The sequence below is a fragment of the Micrasema longulum genome, unplaced genomic scaffold, assembly GCF_059751315.1.
Source record: "Micrasema longulum isolate JH-2025_06_02 unplaced genomic scaffold, ASM5975131v1 h1tg000185l, whole genome shotgun sequence".
Taxonomy (NCBI): Eukaryota; Metazoa; Arthropoda; class Insecta; order Trichoptera; family Brachycentridae; genus Micrasema; species Micrasema longulum.
This window is the reverse complement of record NW_028277390.1, coordinates 438,094-458,294: the sequence shown is the minus strand read 5'-3', so window position 1 is coordinate 458,294 and position 20,201 is coordinate 438,094. Positions and strand designations below refer to the sequence as shown.

Below are 20,201 nucleotides of genomic sequence, written 5' to 3'. Positions count from 1 at the left end.
ACCGCACCCGTCACACGTCGAGCTCTCTATTTCATGTGCCAGCAGTTCGTACGAACTATGCCCAGAACTCTCCACTTATACGTTTTGCTAGTGAATATAATTTGAACTTTCCCCTTATTGATCTATTTGATTGTAAAAAAATAACATTTAAAATGCGCGTCTTAAAACATACTTTTTTGTCTTATACTTAGTTTCAATAATAAAGTTTTATTTTATTTTATTAAATTTTATCTCTAATTCTTAATATTTTATATATATTTATATTTTCGATACCTGACACCCTCTTCCCAATATAACACCCACACACCCACCCTCTCACTCACTTACACTCACACAAACACACTAGTATGTATTGTACGTGTATTTAATGTATTTCTGTGGATATCTGTCATTGGTTTTATTCTCTGTATATGTTATATTTGTATTACATGTATTACTGTTGATATCCCCAATAAATAAAAAAAAAAAAAAGTTTTTCCCCAGAATATTACATTCAAAAGTCCTGAACTGTTTTTCCACTATAATATAAATAAATAACGATAGTTTTGATTACCTTGAAAATTATTTTCCTTCTATCACTACATTGAAAAGTCTGTATTAATTTAATTTCAAAATATTGTTTTACCGGATTTTTTAAAAATCTCACGGTTATTGGATAACAATATATTACAAGTATGTCTCGTAGATCTGATGGCGTTGATATGATAATATTATTATTGCAGTTACCATAACGTAGTTGAAGGTATTTTTTGTTTTCATAATATTAACATAATTTAGTTGAAGTAGCCATGTGTTATTAAAATAAACAATTAATTATAATTAAGGATGTGGATAATTTCGCTGTAAAAAGTTGGAAAACCCAAAACGGGTGTCTCTAGAATCATTATTAAAAAATAGAAAAATAAATACACTTACGCATACATACCCATACGATGACCTTTATAAATGAGAGATATTTGCACGCTTAATATTTAAACAGGTATTTCTCGTATAATAATGACGACAATTTTATAAATTTGTTATTTTATTAGAAACGGATTGTAATAAAAGTCCCTTTCATTGCCCAATTTCATCTCCAAACTAAGTATTTGTATAATTTAAATGTACAAAAAAGCATTTTTATTCTTTTCTACCTATGATAAATTAATTTTTAACCTAGAAATTTTATTCATAATTTTACCTTAATTCATTAACTATAGAGTTTTATCAAGAAATATCTACAAAAACCTTTTTCACTAGTTTACAACCTACTGAACAGATGTGTTTTCATAACACTATTTTTGTCTTTAGGATTAAAGTACCCACACCTTTTAAACAATTATATTTTTAACATAAAAAAATACTGTTTGGTATTCCTTAGAAGTTAAATTAGTAGTGTAAGCGAGTTAACGGTTTTATTTATTAATAATACGTACATACGTATATACATTATTTGCAAACTAGTATAAATATGAATTTTCTTGGTTATGAAGTAAGAGAGATGATAAAAAATTGCAAGCAGCCTAACAAAGATAACCATTTGCATATTTTTTAATCAATTCAATGCTGAAATATTCAAACAAACTGATTTATCCTTATACAAATACTTAAAACGTTATTTATTTTATATATTTTATTAACATAAACGGCAAATCTGCCTTTTACAAAAATTTATAATACTAACAAATTTGGCCTAGTATTTTTTTTTTAAAAACATTAATTTCCTTATACCCAAGATTTAAAAAAAAAATTAAACCTAAAAATTATTCAAGATTTATATTTAAAAAGTTAATCTAAAAATTATACAGCATATTCAGTAGAAATTTTAAACACGAACATAATCAAATATTGTTTCGAAATCAAACTATATTTAATAAAATTCGAAAGAAATGTGTAGATTAGATCGGTAAAATGAATATTACTCGTTTTAAAACAAACTTGAAAATCAATCATTGCTATTCACTTTGTTAATAATTAATTGAAAGTGGAAAGCCTTAAAATAAAACATCCGTATTCTCAGACGAGCGCCTTTTTATAGGCAACCAATGCAACGGCAGCAAGTATACTATTTAAAAAAAGAAATATTTTTGCCCCTGAAACGTGCCTGATTATAATAATCAATTGTATCGTCAAGTTGGCAAATAATATCATACACGTATAGGAATTATTATTTTGAAAAGCTTCAGATCTTGAACGATTTAATCTCCAATTTACTTTATTAAAATACTCGTGCTTTTTTGTGAAACCCACGTCAAAACAAGTTTACAGTATTCATTGAATTGAAAAATCATGTCATTTCAATCATGAATTGTGAATTTTTAATAAAAACCAAAAGATTAAACCGTAGTATAAGGTACTATAAATGTTATACATTCAAACCTAGAGCATAACTGACTCGCTTTACTGCGCGTTTATTTTATGTTACCCCATCTGAGATGGACACAAATCCAAGGTAATTCAAATTAAAACTTATCAATATTTTTAAAATAAATAAACACATTTTTTAAAATGTAAAAATAAATATTGAAAATAAACTAACGTTTTGTATATGATTACATTTAATTGTGAACACAATCTAATGGATCAGTGATATCAGTTTCGACTTACTGACTGGTTAAATAAATTATTTAAAATCAATGTTTTATCGCTGTTTTTATTAATATGCTCAATGAGGAATTAGATTAATTTTTTTTTTCATTTGGTAACTAAGTCAAAGAATTTTTATTTTTATTTTTACATATCGTATTATCAGCGCTCATTATCATCATTTCCTTTCAGCACGTAATGGTGCATAGAACACTGCATTGGTTACCAATCGCGGCATATCTTGATCATTTTTGTTGCATGAAGGTAAGACGATTAGTCTTACGCTTCAGGTATCAGCCAGGGACTATGAAATATTCTTGTGTGAAAACTTTCTATTAAATAAATATTTCATATCAACCATGTCGGGAATCGAACCCGAGACCTCTTGCATGACAGGCTAACTCGCTGACCATTACACCATGAGGCCGACTATTTTATTTTACCCCAACTCAACACAGTACCTACACAAATGCAATGTAATTAAAATTATAATTTATTCATATTTTTAAATAAATAAACACATTCTTTAAATTGTGATGCCATATTTAAAATAAACAGACGTTTTATATATTTTTACATATAGTTGTGAATACAATCTAACGGATCAGTGATATCAATTTCGATTTATTTCAACAGAGAGGGAAAACATTTTTGAGAAGGGAATATGGAAGTCTAGGCATTTCAATTTTGACTAATTGACTGGTCAAATAAATGATTGATTAACAATGTTTTTATTAATATGCCCAATGAGGAACTTCAGTGGGATTTTTTTTTCATTTGATAATAGACCATTAAACTAAGGGTTTTTTTTTCTATTTTTATACGTCGTATTATCAGTGATCATCATCATCGTTTTTTTTTTATGGGAGTTGCTTTATTATTTATCTCGCTTATAATGTACAAGGTTTATATTTCAAAAGTGGATTTTTCTGCAATTAAATTTCTTTAAATTTATGTAAACCGTTGGGATCAGGAGGGGTACACTAATGTGGGTCAATCGAGAGCAAAACAATAAAAGTAAATAATTTAGAGGAATTAATTGGTTAATACGATTTTCAAGCTAAATTTATTAATTTATCGTATCGATACCGAGGCAATGACCTTCGAACTCAAATAAATATAAACCCTATCATCTGATCCTGATCATCAGCATAATTACCTTTCAGCACGTAATGGTGCATAGGGCACTGCATTGGTTTCCAATCGCGGTATATCTTGATCGTTTTTGTTGCATGAAGGTAAGATGATCAGTCTTACGCTTCAGGTACCAGTCCAGGGACTATGAAATATTCTAATGTGAAAACACTATTTTAAATAAATATTTCATATCAATAAGACATATCGATAAGACATATCCCGACAGGGAATCGAACCCGAGACCTCTTGCATGGCAGGTTAACGCGCTGATCATTACACTACGAGGCTGCGATTATCAGCGCTACGATTTTATAAAGTTCTGTATTTCTGAAATAACTCCGCATGTGACGTCAGAGGTTAATTTCCGCTTATTCTCGTTCGGTTCTTCCAATTGGTCCAGAAACAGCAAGCAGACGGAAAATATTCCATAGCTCTCATATCATAAGTTGATTTATATGAACCAGTGACGTTATTCAAAGAAGTCTGTTGTTATCAAAATATTTTTTATTATTTTTTTAGTACACTTTTAAGAAACTTTGCCAAAAAATTTAATGCTCTTATTTTTACCCCGGGCAAGAAAACATTTTTGTATCCAATTTCTCATTGATAGAAAAGCATTTCGGCTATTTAGAATAAAACGCAAACATAAATTTTAACATTTTATTATAAAATTAACTTTCGCCACATATAATACACCTAATAATAAATTACAATATAAACGATGGCTTTATTGCATTGGCAATTGCCGCCGCGCGCCGTACTCCCGCTTCGGGTCTTCAGTCTTGAGCCAACCCACTATTTTTCTCTCCTCTTCGGCTTACGGAATAATCCTGGGGAAAATAAAATTACGTATTAGATTTCTTCTCGATTAGAAAAGTTTTTACATTTTATTACTATGCTTTCTTTCTTTGTCATAGCATAGTCGTTTAAATCTTAAATATTCGCGTCTAATAATCGAGCGTCCACATAAGGCAATAATTACATTAAATCAGCGTTTTTCAACCTTTTTCATGACACGACCCCCCTAGTATCAACAAATATTTTGCAACCCCCCAACCCTTTTTTCCGTGTATGTTAAAAATATATAATACTTAAATTTTAGGCGTTTGCGTTATTTGCAATCTGATATAAAAATATAATTAAGTATTAAGTACGTAAAACATATAATTTTAAATTGAAGACATGGCCAATTGATAACTAACAAACAAATACAAACATATTAGATGTATATAAATAAATAAAATATATCGTTAGGGTTAGACTCCCAGCGCCATTTGGGCACAAAAATGCATTGCTATTTGTAGTGACGGAGTAAAAGCCATGACTGGTGCGAAGAGTGGGTTTATTGCTAGACTGAAAGAACAGATGCCAAACGCTTGTTAAATGCATTGCTTTCTCCATCGCCAAGCTCTTGCAGCCAAATCTTTACCGCAAGAATACAGTCAAGTTCTTAATATTATTATTAACATTTTAAATTCTATTAAAGGAAAAGCGTTGCAGACTCGATTGTTTCGAATCATTTGTGAAGATATGGGGACACTACACCGTAATTTGCTTTACCATACAGAAGTTAGGTGGTTATCAACTATTAACTATTAGTATATTTACAGCAAGCCAAGTCACATTACTCTGAATTCATTTCTGACCCGGGATTCCTTTTAAAATTGGCTTTTCTTTCTGACTTATTTGAACATTTAAATAACTTGAATAAAAGTTTTCAAGGGCGTGATGAAAATGTCATTACAGCAAAAGACAAACTCCATGGCTTTATAAAAAAAATTGAGTTGTGGTCATCATCTATAAATCAAAACAACTTTGATTCATTTTCGTCCGTTTCATTAAAGAAGTCGGAAGCGAGATCAACATTAACTCATATATATCTGGTATGAAAATGGTGTTACATAATTTGAAGAAAGAATTGTGCCATTACTTCTCAGTGCAAGAGATATCGGATAACACTGGGCAAAGATGGATTTTAAATCCGTTTTTAAATGCAGCTATAAACGAGGCAAATTTAGCAACTAAGCTCAAAAAGAATCTGCTGCCGAACTATTTGCCGATGGGATGTTAGACTTGGAATTCAAGTCTGAAAATTTGGATACGTTTTGGTTAAAAAGAAAAACAGAATAACCGGAATTAACAACCGAGGCTTTGAAATGTTTGATTCCATTTTCTACCTCGTACTTGTGCGAGTTGGCATTTTCATCAATGGCGCGAATAAAATGTTAACTAAGAAATCGCTTAAATTTGGAAAACGATTTAATACTTAATGAGGCAAAAACGGATCCACGATGGGAGAAATTAATTGAACAAACTCAAGCGCAACCTTCACATTAAAATGAACGAAGATAAGCAAGTACAGATGTAATCATTATCTATTTAAACACATTTTTAATATTTATTTTCTTTGTAATAACATGTTTTGAACTAGCATTTTTCTGACTTGTATGATTGATTATAGGGAAATTTTGTTAAATATAATAATTTTAACTCTTATCAACTTTTTATTTAAGTCTCACAAATTATATGTTGTATAAAAAAACTGAAGTTTTCTCGACCTCTCGCGACCCCCCGGGGGGTCGCGACCCACAGGTTGAAAAACAATGCATTAAATCAATCAGATGTTCGATGCGCGGTGAAACTAAATAAACGGCAATATATACTACACAATATTGTGAATAATATTGTAAATTGTCCTTCCTTGGTGAATGAAATTGACTTGAGGATCCTATTTAAGGCCACCAGGCTTTGATGTCATTTCCATACAAAATATTTCAAACAACTTATGCCCAGTTCTATTTTATTATTGCGGTTTCATCTAAATCAACATTTTTTGTGTAATACTTCTACCGCTATAATTAGTTTTAAAAAGATGTCAAGTATGGCATACTTAATTATGTCTTTTAAACAAACAAAATTGTTTGTACTTTTTTGCTACTAATACTACTACTACCATCATGCCATTTCCCTGTAGAGGATGGACCGCATCATATGTATATTTCTAGCTTCTTTCACATACATATATCTTGCCATACACGCTCTTCGTATGCGTCTGCTTTTAACATGACCAGACTACAGATTTCGGTTCATCTGATAATGCCACTTCTTTCATGTCCATCCACGTCCTACGTTGCCGTTCATTCTCGCCATATGTATCTGTTTTACCATTCTTTCATTATCCATTCGTTCTACACGGCCAAGCCATCTCAGTGACCATCTTGTCAATGAAGAAATTGGGTGGTTTTTTTTTTTTCATAGACTATCAAACTTAGCCAAAGTTTTATTTAAAAATATTCTTATAAATCCTATTAATGTTTTTGATTTCTTCAATTCATTAAGCGATAAAAAAAAACTATTTCTACAGCTAGTTAGCATATTATTTAGCTAACAATTTTTCCTATTAGTTAATAATACATATTATTATATTACATTCACTATCATATCCTTTGTTATTAACACTTTTATTAACGTATTTTAATTTAATTTTGGTACTTGGGTGATTTAATAATCTCTTTTTAACTATCACTCCATAAACATTGTGGTTATTTATTACAATAAAACAACGTTGTTTTAAACCACTTATTATTTATTTATTTTTTTATTGGTTTCAAAGTACACACGATTTCTTATCAAGTGATACTTTACGATATAAACAACATCTAAATTTATTGCAACAGAGAAAGAAAACATTTATGAGAAGAGAATATGGGAGTTTAAGTGTTTACAGGGCTTATAGTTTACAGGACATATTCCCTTCTCGAAAATGTTTCTCCCTCTCTGTTGTAATAAATTTAAAATGAATTAAAATGAAATATTATGAAATACATATTTTTGTATTCTCGGACTTCCCTCGACTTGTAGCGAAATACAATCAATTAATTATAATAATCATTATTATATTTAATAATAAATTTAAAATACCAAAGTAAAACAACGACGCGTAAGCCATTTTAATTATAATCTGTAGGTGTGCACCGATGCTCGTAGATGAGTGCGCTTAGGACTGCGGGTGTATTATTGCGACGAGTACGCAGATATAATTTGTTGATCAATTGTTTTAGGACTTACGCTCATCCCGAGATGGAGTTAGCGTTAGAGTTGGAGTTAGAGAAGCTCGCCGTGAAGGGGCCGAAGCCGAAGGAGGCCGAGTTGGCGTTACTGGAGGCCTGGGAGGCGGCGCCGCCTAGTCCGCCGAGCCCCCCGAAGCCGCCGCCCGCGCTGCCGGCGGAAGCCCCCGCCTGCGCCTGGGATCCCGCGCCCCCGAACCCGCCCAGCCCGCCGCCCGCCGACCCGGCCGACGCCGCGGCGTTGGCTTGGCTCGCTCCGCCGCCGAATCCTCCTCCTGCAAGATTCAAAATATATCGTATTCGAGGCAAAAACATCGTATTACATTAATTATAACATATTTTTTAATTGCAAAATAAAGCGAAGCGACGGAAAAAAAAAACATGTTTTTGAGATGATGGTTTGAAAAAAGGTTCAATATCTTTTATTTGACAAAAATCATCATAAGTACGAATAAAAGATCCGTTTCTATGAATATTTAAACATGAGAGAAATCAACAATTAGATCGTCCAAATTTTTTCAGACAAGGAGCGGATTAAACCCCCTAGAGTGCTGTTAATTTTAACATATTAGAAGAGAGCTGTTAATTTAACACAGAGAAGAACATTTTAGAAAAGATAATATAGAAATTCAGACATCTACAGAGTTTATGATCTGTTATTGGCTAGTTTAAGTGGCTATTTTACACCCTGTGTAACATAAACTATTCTATCTATCATATTCATCTTCAAAACATTTACACATATTCCTTCAATTCTGCTCTGTTCATGTTTGTGTTGATGGTCCTCCCGATCGGACTTGTTTCTTCCGGTTTACTAACAAGCTGATGAACTAATATACCCCATCGCCGTCAGAATTGGGAATATTTGGTTGAGGGGGACAGACAAATTGATATATACTTGACTGGTTGTTCTGACGGCGATCGGGGCATTGAAAGCGGTAAATAAAAATACGCAAATCTTTTGAAAACAAAGATTTTTTGAAAAAATAAATAAATTTACCGTTCATTACAGCTGAAAAAAAAATTGTTATTGCAATGTGCGGATCTGAAAAGAGGCCACAAAACCTTTAAAACAGATTCGGGTGAGTGGGTGGGGCTTTCAATGTTGATGTTTGTGAAGTTATAGAGCTGAAAATTTAATTGATGCGGGTGATAGAATTGTTTCATCACGTACTAGGCATCGCCTAAAATTTGTTTTTAATCCTTATATTTCTTGACCCATATATAAATTTTTCAATAAAGGTTTCAGCTCTTAAACTTCACAAACATCAACAAATGGAAGAATTCAAAAATTTAAAGATCATAGAAGTTCGAATATGGGCGGAATTGTTAATGCTACAGAAGTGGTATGTAATGTGAGCACTTAAACCAGCCAATGACAGGTCATAAGACCTGTAGATGCCTGGACTTGTATATCCCCTAATCTAAAATGTTCTTTATCTCTGTTATAATATGCCAATGAGAGAAATGGCGAATGATACACAATGTGCAAACTGGCTACTTTTATTTTTAGACTGTTATTCTTAGTATTGTTGTACTACATGTTTTTATAAATTTTTATGACTTAACAAGGGCACAGCCTAAAAAGCCATCAAAAGTTCGTGAGTAAAATATGTATGTAAAATGTAATTTAATTCAGTGCTCTGTAATTACTTTGACTTTCTTCCTCTCAAAAAGCACTCTCTTTTATAAAATATCTGTATACGAATAAATAGACAAATCGCTCAGAATTATGATTACATGATTGAAAAGTTAATAATGATGAGTGAATGTAATGATGAGTGAATATAATGATGTCCACCTCTTGATGCTGTGGTAAACGAGTTTAGCTACCAATTTAGTCCCAAATTCAATTTCTGACAAGGTCGACTTTTAGAATAGATTCAATAAGTGTTTTGACCGAGTCGAGAATTAAACTTGAGTCGTCAGTATTTTCACGGAGACCATTAAACCACGAATTGTACAAAAAGTGACCACTTACAAATAAAATATTGCAATACATTTAAATACAAATAATGTTAAATTTATATTCGAAGCGATAACTTTATGGTTATTCATAATAATAAAATAAATATAAAACAACTTTGCATTATCCACCCCCACGCCTCACGCCTCCCATCTGCACAGCGAGAACAACATGACAAAAAGACTAGACCTCTTAACTTCATATGTCTCGATTTAATATTTATTAATCACTGTTAAAACAAAATAGGACAAGATTCTTTAGTTAATTATACGTTGAAAAAGAAGCTTGGGTCGCTTTGAAACCGAAATATTATTTTAAATTATTATTGATAGATGATAAAATATTATCATCATTCCCTTTCCGCACCTAATGGCGCATAGGGTACTGCACTGGTACACCAATCGCAGTGTATCTTGATCAGTTACATGAAGGTGAGATGATCAGTCTTACGCTTCAGGTACCAGTCCAGGGACTATGAAATATTCTTGTGTGAAAACACTCTTTTAAATAAATATTTAATATCAACCATGTTGGGAATCGAAACCGAGACCTCTTGCATGGCAGGCGAACGCGTTGACCACTACACCACGAGGCCAAAAAAAAAACGATACAACTAACAACCTAAATAATGTCTCCCAAATACAACATGATAGAAGCCGTGGATAAAAGCTAGTAAGTATATAATGTAAACTGGATATCAAGGAAGAGATTAATAAATTAAAGTTTTATGTTAAACGTAGCACAATAATATTATGAAAGGAATGCAAAAAAAATATTATAGGAAATATATGATTATTGAGTATTAAATGATTATCAACATAATGTCTCGTGTGTCCCGAGCAAGCTGCCCGCAGGCTAACATCATCATCGTCTAACCAAACTGGTCGCCTCCGTGATATTCACCCGGGTATCCTCCGCCCCCGTAGTAGCCGCCCGGGCCCCCGAAGCCGCCCCCGTGGTGCCCGTGCCCGCGGTGGTGATGGTGGTGGTCGTGCTCGTCGTAGCCGTCGTACCCGCCGCCCCCGAAGCCGCCCCCGAAGCCGCCCCCGAAGCCGCCCCCGTAGCCGCCCCCGTGGCCGCCGAAGCGCCGGCGCCCGAACCCGAACTGCGGGGATCGAACGACCCGAAGCACTTGGATTTCTTCCGGATCTGGAAATTAAACATATCGGTTTAAGTAAAGTTTTTTTTTTAATACATGTTCAGGGACAATAACAATGTTCGAACTTTTCTCTTCCACTACTTGATTTTTTATTTAAGCACAGCTATTTCGTTTTAGTTGAAAATAGTATCAAAATATACATATGTATCTGGAGAAGAACGTAAATGTAAAAAAAAAAAAACATCTTCAGTCATCTTTTCCGTATCCACGCCTTATTACCACGCCATTAATCTACGCCTGTTAGCACAAAAAACCAACGTAATTACTTCTCAAAATGACTACGAAAATCTTTTCCCGATGTATAAGGTTTTGACCGTATAAAATATGATAAACTATCACCTGATAACACAGGACTTTAAAGATTTCTACCAAACGCCGATATCCCATCAGTATGGAACGCTCAAAAAAGTTAAAGGAAATTTTACAAAAAAAGCGCTCTAAATGCGTATGGAGAGACCAAGGCGTATTTACGCATAGTAAATAGACCCCGGACGAAATAAAGAAAAGTGAAATAAATAAAAACACTGTTAAATTTGTTTCAAAAATCTTTTTCTTAAATTTTGTTTAAATAAACAAAATTTAAGAAAAAGATTAAATAAATATTTATTCGTTCAAAATTATACTCGTTTATATATTTATGAACTTATTAAGTAATTAACAATAAAACACCATAGTTAACAATAAAAATACGTTAACTATCAATTAGATAAATTATAATGACATGTGACGCAATAGAATAACAATCCAGAAAAACAAGGTATAGGTAGTAAATAATACAATTCCAAAGAATACAATTTAAAAAAGATAAACAGATATAAATATTAAAATTTAAATTATACAAATTTAGATACATACATATTCAAATAAACAAAACAATAGTATCATTGAAATCAACAAACTAAAAGTATAATAGTAAAATATAGTAGTATTAAAAAAAAACTAAATAATAGTATCATTGAAATCAATAGAAATAGAATAAATATATATATATATATATATAAACATAATTGAAATGATAAATAAAACATTTTTTCTAGAAACTCTTTCTGTAATAAAGTAAGAAATAGGAGTAATAAATAATATGCCAAATAAGAGTGAGTACTAAATTAAATATTTCAAAAAATCCATATATAAGTTTAGTGTGTAAAAAAAGAGTTTAAAACGGTGTTCAAAAAAGTGATGTTTGTTTATTATTTTTTTATATATTTCGGATCGGAAAAGACTTGATTTACTTTTATTTTGTTTATATTTTCATTTATATATTTATTTTCAGTTCACAGACAGTAAAATATATCACATTATAATGACAAATAATAACACTAAACATCTTTTACCAATTATATGTGAACACCAATAGTCACAAAAGAAAAAATATAAATTGTGTATGGACCAAAATTTAGTTTTCATTATATGTTATTAAAGCAGTTTATTAGAATTTATCTAAGATTAATTTAAATAAAATTTAATTTAAGACAGATGCAATTTATACAATTAAATATAATTTTACTAGATTATTAATAAAGTCTCTACTACTAAGTAATAAGTTTTTTTTAAATGTATATCAATAAATTATAGTAATAATAGTCACAATAAAATAACATAAATAAAAAACAATGCGTACTCTTATTTACTGTATTTAATGTTTTTTTTTATGTGTACTTTATATTGTGTTACTTATATATTTGAAAAGAGAAGCCCCTGCTGAAAAATTGCTTTTACAGTTTGGCGGGAATTAAATAAACGTTCAAAAAAATGCTCATGTAAAAAAATTCAATATATCATATTTTTTTAATAGGGCCTTGCCATCGAGTGTCGTATCTCGATCATTTTTGTAACGCGAGGGTAAGATCAATCGTAACTTGCGTATCAATAATGCTGTCTTCGCTGTTGGGAAATCCTCAGAACATCCACAAAATCTCACCAAACAGTAGTGTCGATGTGTTTCCACAGCAAGGGAATGCATTCAAGATGCAAGCTACGCTTTCCATGTCTGCCTAGAGCATGCCCTGACTTTACCCGTTGTACGTTTAAGTAGGTTTTAAGATTCTTTATGTTAAGTTGATCCATTGTACCACTTATCATTAATGCCAATCTATTAGGGCTCTCGTAAGCCTGTTGATTGGCTTTTTAAAAAAAATATGATCGGCCTTACGCTTCAGGTGCCTGTCTAGGAATTGTGAAATTAATATAAGAATGCAAAAACATCCTTTCAACTCTTTAAAGACTTAAGTAAATAATTCCTTCGCGCGCGGTGATGTAACATCGTGTTACCACAAGCAAAAGACGGAATATTCTAAAGTTCAGACAGTTGAGAAAAAACACATGGTGACATACTGTTTGACAATTCCTTTCCCATAATTTATAAAAGTAAACATTTATAATAACATTTTCATACGACATAAAAAAATGAAATATTTGCGTTCCTATAATTTACCCAAATATTCAATTTTTTGTTGGATATTTTCAACTAGTAGTAAATAACTCACTATTAGGAAATGGAAATCAACTTGAAGTAGAGTCAGGTTTGAACCTCGGACCTCTGATCTGTGAGTCTGCAACACTAGCCACAAGACCACAATCCGGTTTATATATATTTTTACAGAAAAATAAATTTAAAATCATAAAAAGACCTGTCATCTTACACTGTCAATGACCGACTTAGTTTGTTTCAAATAAACACCGGCCACAAAACAGCGTCTCTGTCTTCCTTGTTATGAGTTCTATCCGAAGATCACAAATGCTCTCTCTTATTATGATGTATTGTTATATTGGCGTCACATTCATTCTTCGTGCGGCAAGGATAAATATTTTTTGTATTAAAATTCAGCGTAGTTTTTAAATTTTACTTTCTAAATCCGGTGGGAAAATGTTCATTTGAAGATTTCAAAAAATACAACTTCATCATTTAAAAAAAAGAGAGATATATCAAGTCTTGTATCGTATGGAGACAAGTTTGACATTACAGCCAAACAAGAGTGAAATAAGCATTTCATGTCAACCATGTCGAGAATTGCAGCCGAGAGCTCTTACACGGTATTAGGTTGGATTGTTATTTATAAAAAGTGGCGCTCACTGGTGTTTGCTGTTAAAAATATGTAAACATACATATTTAAACGAAAAAGACTATTTGACATTTAAGTAATATGTTAATATACTTTTGGGGACATAAATCGTATAACTCCATATTATATCAATAATCCTTTTAAAAACAAGAATTTCAAATGATTGGAAAACCGGTCAAACGAATATAAAATGTTTTTCGTGTTATTTTGAGATGACAATTTTATGACAGGAAAATAAATTAAAGAATGCTTGGCACTTTTAAATGTATTTATTTAACAAATGACAACAGCGATGGAAAACGTTTTAGAGAAGAAAATGTGGAAGTTTTGGGATTATGACCTGTCGTTGGCTGTTTTTTTTTTTTATTATTATGTTTTTTTATTTATTATGTTTTTTCTTTGTATTTTACAAAAGGTATACATACGGTACATATACGAAATTCACTATTGCATGAACATAAACAATATACTCGTGTATGATTCTGTATGTTATTCTGAATCGACTTACTAGGCAATAACTATTTTAAAGTATAGTTTATATAAATCAACTCTTTTTAATTATTTCAAAGATGGTGAAGGGTAACTTACATTTGTCAAGCTATATTTACGTACCTTTATTATATTTTAGAAATTTTATTAGCTTTCTCTTTACTTTTTTTCTAGTTTTTATAAATTTTTGTGATTATATATTATATGTTTTTTGGATTATTATTTTTAACATTTATAAAATCTTTTTTTTTCTCAAACTTAGTAAAATTACATTTTGTTTTTTTTTGTTCGATGTCTTGGAAAATTTTTTCGTGCTTTTTAATTTTTATATTTCTTTTAGCGATTTATTTTTAACACAATATGTTAGCGTGTTTATTGAATGAAAGTATTGTGTTATAATATGTACATATAAACTTTTTATGTATTTTTTTGTCGTTTATCTATTGTATATTATTTAAAGTGTTTATTTTTACATAATATGTATTTTTTGTAAAGTAAAAGGCACTACGTCCCGTGTATATTGATAAATAAATTTTAAAAATCCCACGAGGGCATGGCCTATGTGTAGGTGTACATTTTATTTTAAATTGGCTACTGGAAGAATACGAAAGATATAAAAAATAAGTGCAAAAATAAAATAATTTTTTTTGACAATAATAATAAAAAAATTACAATAAGATAATAATAAGTATACGAGTATGAAAAAAAGCAAATATTTAAGTCTGCTTTTTTCACCCATGATTTTAACAAAAGTTTTAATCGAAACAAATTAAAATAATTGATCTCTATCATATTGCCCTTGTTAAATCCATTGAACAGTTTTGAAGATAAAATAAATGAGTGTATTTGCCCGAGTCTGTACTTACAATAAGGGATTTCAAGTAAACTATTCAATCTTTGGCTAGATCTATTAATTTTTTTCGGAAATAAATGTTTAAGTGGTCACTTTTCTACAGACATTTTTACAAACTCAAAATATTGGATATATTTAATTGTTGTTTTACACATACACATTGAAAAAAAATATAACTTACCTTTTTTTAGCGTGTGCAAATTTATGTTTTTTGTTCCTACTGACTTAATGTCTTTCTTCGGGTTCACTCATTGAAGCCAGGAATTTTTTTTTCATAACGATTCAATTATATTTCTTCCCTCACTACCCAAATTTAGTAAGGAAACCGCTAACAAATATTTACGTTACCAACTTTACAACGTCGTCTATATGGTAGGGACGAAAGGTAACAAATAGATAAAATAAACAAATAAATTCACCACCCAGTTCAAACTCCTTTACGACGAGAGTGATAGGAAATGTTCGTAACTCTCTGGAGCACCCGAACGCCCCTAAGTGACCCTCGAGGTCGGTCACCGGCACAAAGATCGACAGATGGAAGAATTGAAGGAATAAAATGTTACGAAGATAACGTAAATGTTACACAGAATGTAAAGTGGCCACCTTAATCATCCAAAGACAGGTCATAAGCCCCGTAAATGCCTATTTAATTAAAATATTAATTTTCTCTATTGTTATTTATGAATTATTATTATTAATTTATTAGGACATAAAATTACGTCGCATTTCTTATCACACCTATTCGTAACCTTTTTTATTAATAAGACTCAAACGGTTTAATACCCAATAAGGAAAATAATCAATCAGTCCGTGAAAACATAAGCAATTGAAAAAATATCAATTAAAAAAATTTAAGCCCGAGGCTACTAATGAGGCTACAAGCATGATGACCTACAAATAAGTATTTCAACGATATGAAGAAGACAGCAGGATTATTTTTACCATAGCTTTAATTTAAAAAAAAAAATGCGTTTGTAGTTGTTGAATTGTTTGGGAATAGTAAAATAGGGTACTAGATATAAAATTGAATAGTAAAATATTTTTTATATCATATTTACTCAAATTTATTCTGAGATTCTGTTTTATCAGCATTATTATTATTTATTTAAAAAAAATAAAACATTTGCGTTCTTATGGTTAACCCAAATATTTAACAGAGACAATAGCCACGGGACCACAACCCGATATAATCCCTCTTTCCGTAACCAATTGTGCATAGGGCACTGAATTAGTAAACTAAATATAGCTCAGTTTTATCATCTGTTACATGAAGGTAAGGTGGTCGGTTTGACGCCTTAGTTATCAGTCCAGGAAAAATGAAATATTGTAGCTCAAAAAACCGTAATAAACAGTAATCGAATACTGGACCTCAAAAAAAACAAGCGAACGTGCTAACCACTACACAACGGGGCAGTCTTATCTCCACTCAATTACCTTATTCGGGATTGTTATGGTTACCTTAAGGTTTTGTTTACATACGTCATAACATATTTTACTTACCTACGTAAAAACCTCCGAAACGTTCATTATTATAATAAATTTCTAAAGTTATAAAATTATTAATCATCAAAACCAGGCTGTTTTTGAAAGATCTTCGTGGTTCATGCGCAATGATTAACCTTTAACATACTAACATATTACAATAGAGATGAATAACATTTTAGAAGTCTAGGCATCTACAGGGCTTATGACCTGTCATTGGCTGGTATAAGTGGACACTTTACATATTGTGTAACATTTACCATTTTGCCGATATATATATATATATATTTTACGGAATAACTAGCTAAGCCTCTATTTTGAGGCTTTTCAGCAGGTGGGATAGAGGAAAGAGGTGATCAAAAATATACAACAACACTCAGACCAATTGAGGAAAAATATTCCTTGGATTTTTTCTTGCAACTGGCGGGAATCGAACCCGCGACGCCAGTTTCACAGTTGGCCGTTTAACCAACTGCGCCACGGCGCCCGTCAATTTGAACACGGAGCCGGTAGGTAGAGCAATCGTGTTATTCAATCGTATCGCCTCGGATGTCGATATATTTCATGACGGTGGGATTTCTCTTAGGAGGGCAATTTCCAAATTGTAATATGTATGTCAATTTAACATGACAATTTACATTTTTTTTATCTTTTCTTATTAAATCTGAAATGTATATTTTGTAATGTGTTGAGAATTAATTGGATACTCTGTAATGTTCTCAATGTAACTAAAAAAGTAAATAAACGAAATGAAATAAATAAAATCTATATTCCTTCGATTCTTTCATACGCTAAGGTTTGTGAAGTTAAAGAGCTAAACCTGGTGAAGTTCAACTAATTATATTATTTCACCTAAATACTAGGCAACGCCTGAAAATCTTATTCTTCTCTAAAATTTTCTTCATCTCTGTTGTAATATATTAATATAAACAGCTCCTCGGGGAGTCGAATCTAGTCCTTGTCTACAAAAATTTGGACAAAATCAAAATATTGTCTTTAACATACTATGTGAAAATTTCCTAAAGTCCCTGTGTAGTAACCTAAGATTATCCATTCTTAATTCCTATTTCCTAGCCTTTAAAGTAAAATTATTGTGAAATGACCTTCGCATACTCTTGGATTATAACCTTATTCATCATAATTATTCATTTTGTATTGGAAAACACCTAAAATAAAGCATTAAAATACAAATTATAACGCAATTGTCATAAAACAATATTTCAAGCGACAACTCGCACAGAGCTATAGTACATTTGCGAACTGTTTACTGATGTACTCATAATGACCATTCTTAATATTATTTTACAAACTTCGGGCTCCGTGAGCAGTTATAACATGATCGCTAACGTAATGAAGATGATGTGTAAATAATGTCTCGAGTGGAATCTAGTGAGGTGTGATTATTTCTCCGATGCGATGTTTGATTAGAATAATAATAGCGTGATTGTTTGGTCACGAAGTTGGCGCGATATTTTCCCACCACAATGCCAATGTGTTCGGCGAATTCCCCGATCACGTCCCAATGTGGTGGCATTTCTACCCGAGGATTCTGGGCTTTTCCGAGCTGTGACGTGCTTTAGAGTATTCTTATTACCATATCCGAGTGGTTTGGAACAGTTTGATTAGCTTCGATGATTCACGCGTCGCGTTGTTTACTCAATGGCGGAATAAAATTACCCCGGGGGAGTCTATGATGAAACAAAAATATTATAATATTGATGATTCCGCTTCGATGTTGTAAACAAACTCGTTGAATAACTCCACCGACTATTTCTCGTATTGCGAAACGAACAAGGTTATATTGAAATCACACGTTCAAAGTGCATTATCTTATATTATGTTTCGGCATTGTACGATTCGAAATAGAGATCAAAAATCAAGTTCTTCATCATCAATTTCTTCGTGAGCGACTTGATGAAATTCATTAGATTGATCATGATCAAAGAATAATTTACGTGATTTTAGTGTGAAATCACCTCGATTAATATTCGAAGACGTCAGTCTTCGTTTCGCTCGACCGTGAATTAGTTCAATAACAGGTTAAGTCGCTGAGCACGAACAAGCGAGGTCTGGTATGCCCGAAGCAAAGGATTCGCCGAGGTGGAGATAGGTTGCGCCGGAACTGGCGCTGGTGTTCATTAGAGATACTTCAATTCTTAAGACAGAAGCGGAAAAACTTTAGCGAAACTGATTTATAAAGCGATTCGAACAATACGCCGTCTAATGAAGGCATCCTGTAATACATATTATTACAAGACTGAAACATTATGCTATTTTAAATAATAATAACAAATTTTCCGTGCTTTATCCTTTCGTTAAATCGAATATTTAATCTCCGGCATAAAAAAAACTGTTGTTTTGACCATATAATATTACGTCGTTAACATTATCTAAAAGCGAGTATTATTTGTTATGGTTAAAAATTAGACGGGCGCCGTGGCGCAGATGGTTAGACGACCAACTGTGAAACTGGCGTCGCGGGTTCGATATCCACCAGTTGAAAAAAAAAATTCAAGAAATATTTTTCCTCAATTGGTCTGGGTGTTGCGGTGTATTTTTTCATAACCTTCTTCCATATTCCTTATTTCCCACCTGCTGACAAGCCTCTAAATAGAAGCTAAGCGGTTTATTCCTTCCAAAAAAAAAATCTGACTGTAGTTTGGTTCAATTTTATTACATAAGATTCATTGGATCTTCTGTAAACATTAACAAATTATTGATTTAAATGACTATTTTTTTCTTTTTTTTTCTTTCTGTAACCATCAGCAATATAACTGAGAAATCTGCGCATGGAAAAATTTATTTCAAAATATATATTTATAACCTGTTATGTTGTCAACGACAATGATCACAGTAAGTTAAATAAAAATTAAGAAAAAATCATGAGGATTCGCAACTACCTATTGTCAATATAAAAATTAAACCTTTAGTCTGTTGTAGAAAATCTATCGTATAAAACATATTTAGTCTACGGAACAAGGAAAATAGCAAGAATAAGCAAGTAGTTTGATAATAACAGTAAAATTTCACGATAAACAAACATTGTATTTGTGAGTGCTGTCGAAGTTGATAAGGAGGATAAATTTGAGTACCTTTTTCTAACGGCGCCGCTGCCGCCCCCAGCACTGCCATGGCCAACACTAGAACCGCAGCCCTCATCCTGTTGCCGATTTCACCCCGATTGCTCGTCACCCTGTCACGATGTCACGCCCGTCACGCACTGTACGCAGGTGAGGTGAGGCGAGAGAGCACTCCGCGTCTGTAGTTAGCGCCGCCGCCGGACTCCCGCGCTATATATGCCTCCCCTTCCCCCTTCCGCCCCGGCCGGATGACGAAGCCTGAAAAAACCAAACGACAACGCGCGTAACAGGGGTCGACAGGCTTCGAGGCCTTCGCACTTGACCGCGGTTGATTATAGCGA

General features: G+C 32.2%; 1 protein-coding gene across 2 annotated transcripts; it reads right to left on the bottom strand.

Moving 5' to 3' along the window:
- Positions 1-4,348: 4,348 nt before the first annotated feature.
- LOC148283862 (uncharacterized) lies at positions 4,349-20,044 on the bottom strand. 2 transcript variants are annotated; one of them, XM_088243063.1, is made up of 4 exons: positions 19,873-20,044; positions 10,612-10,884; positions 7,771-8,044; positions 4,349-4,532 (listed from the first exon to the last, which is right to left on the bottom strand). In XM_088243063.1, the coding sequence occupies exons 1-3, from the start codon at positions 19,937-19,939 to the stop codon at positions 7,773-7,775; spliced, it is 612 nt and encodes a 203-aa protein (XP_088099189.1). In that variant the 5' UTR covers positions 19,940-20,044; the 3' UTR covers positions 4,349-4,532; positions 7,771-7,772. The 2 variants fall into 2 exon arrangements, with proteins under 2 accessions (XP_088099189.1, XP_088099191.1); XM_088243065.1 differs by having other exon boundaries at positions 10,639-10,884; positions 19,873-20,043.
- Positions 20,045-20,201: the final 157 nt, after the last annotated feature.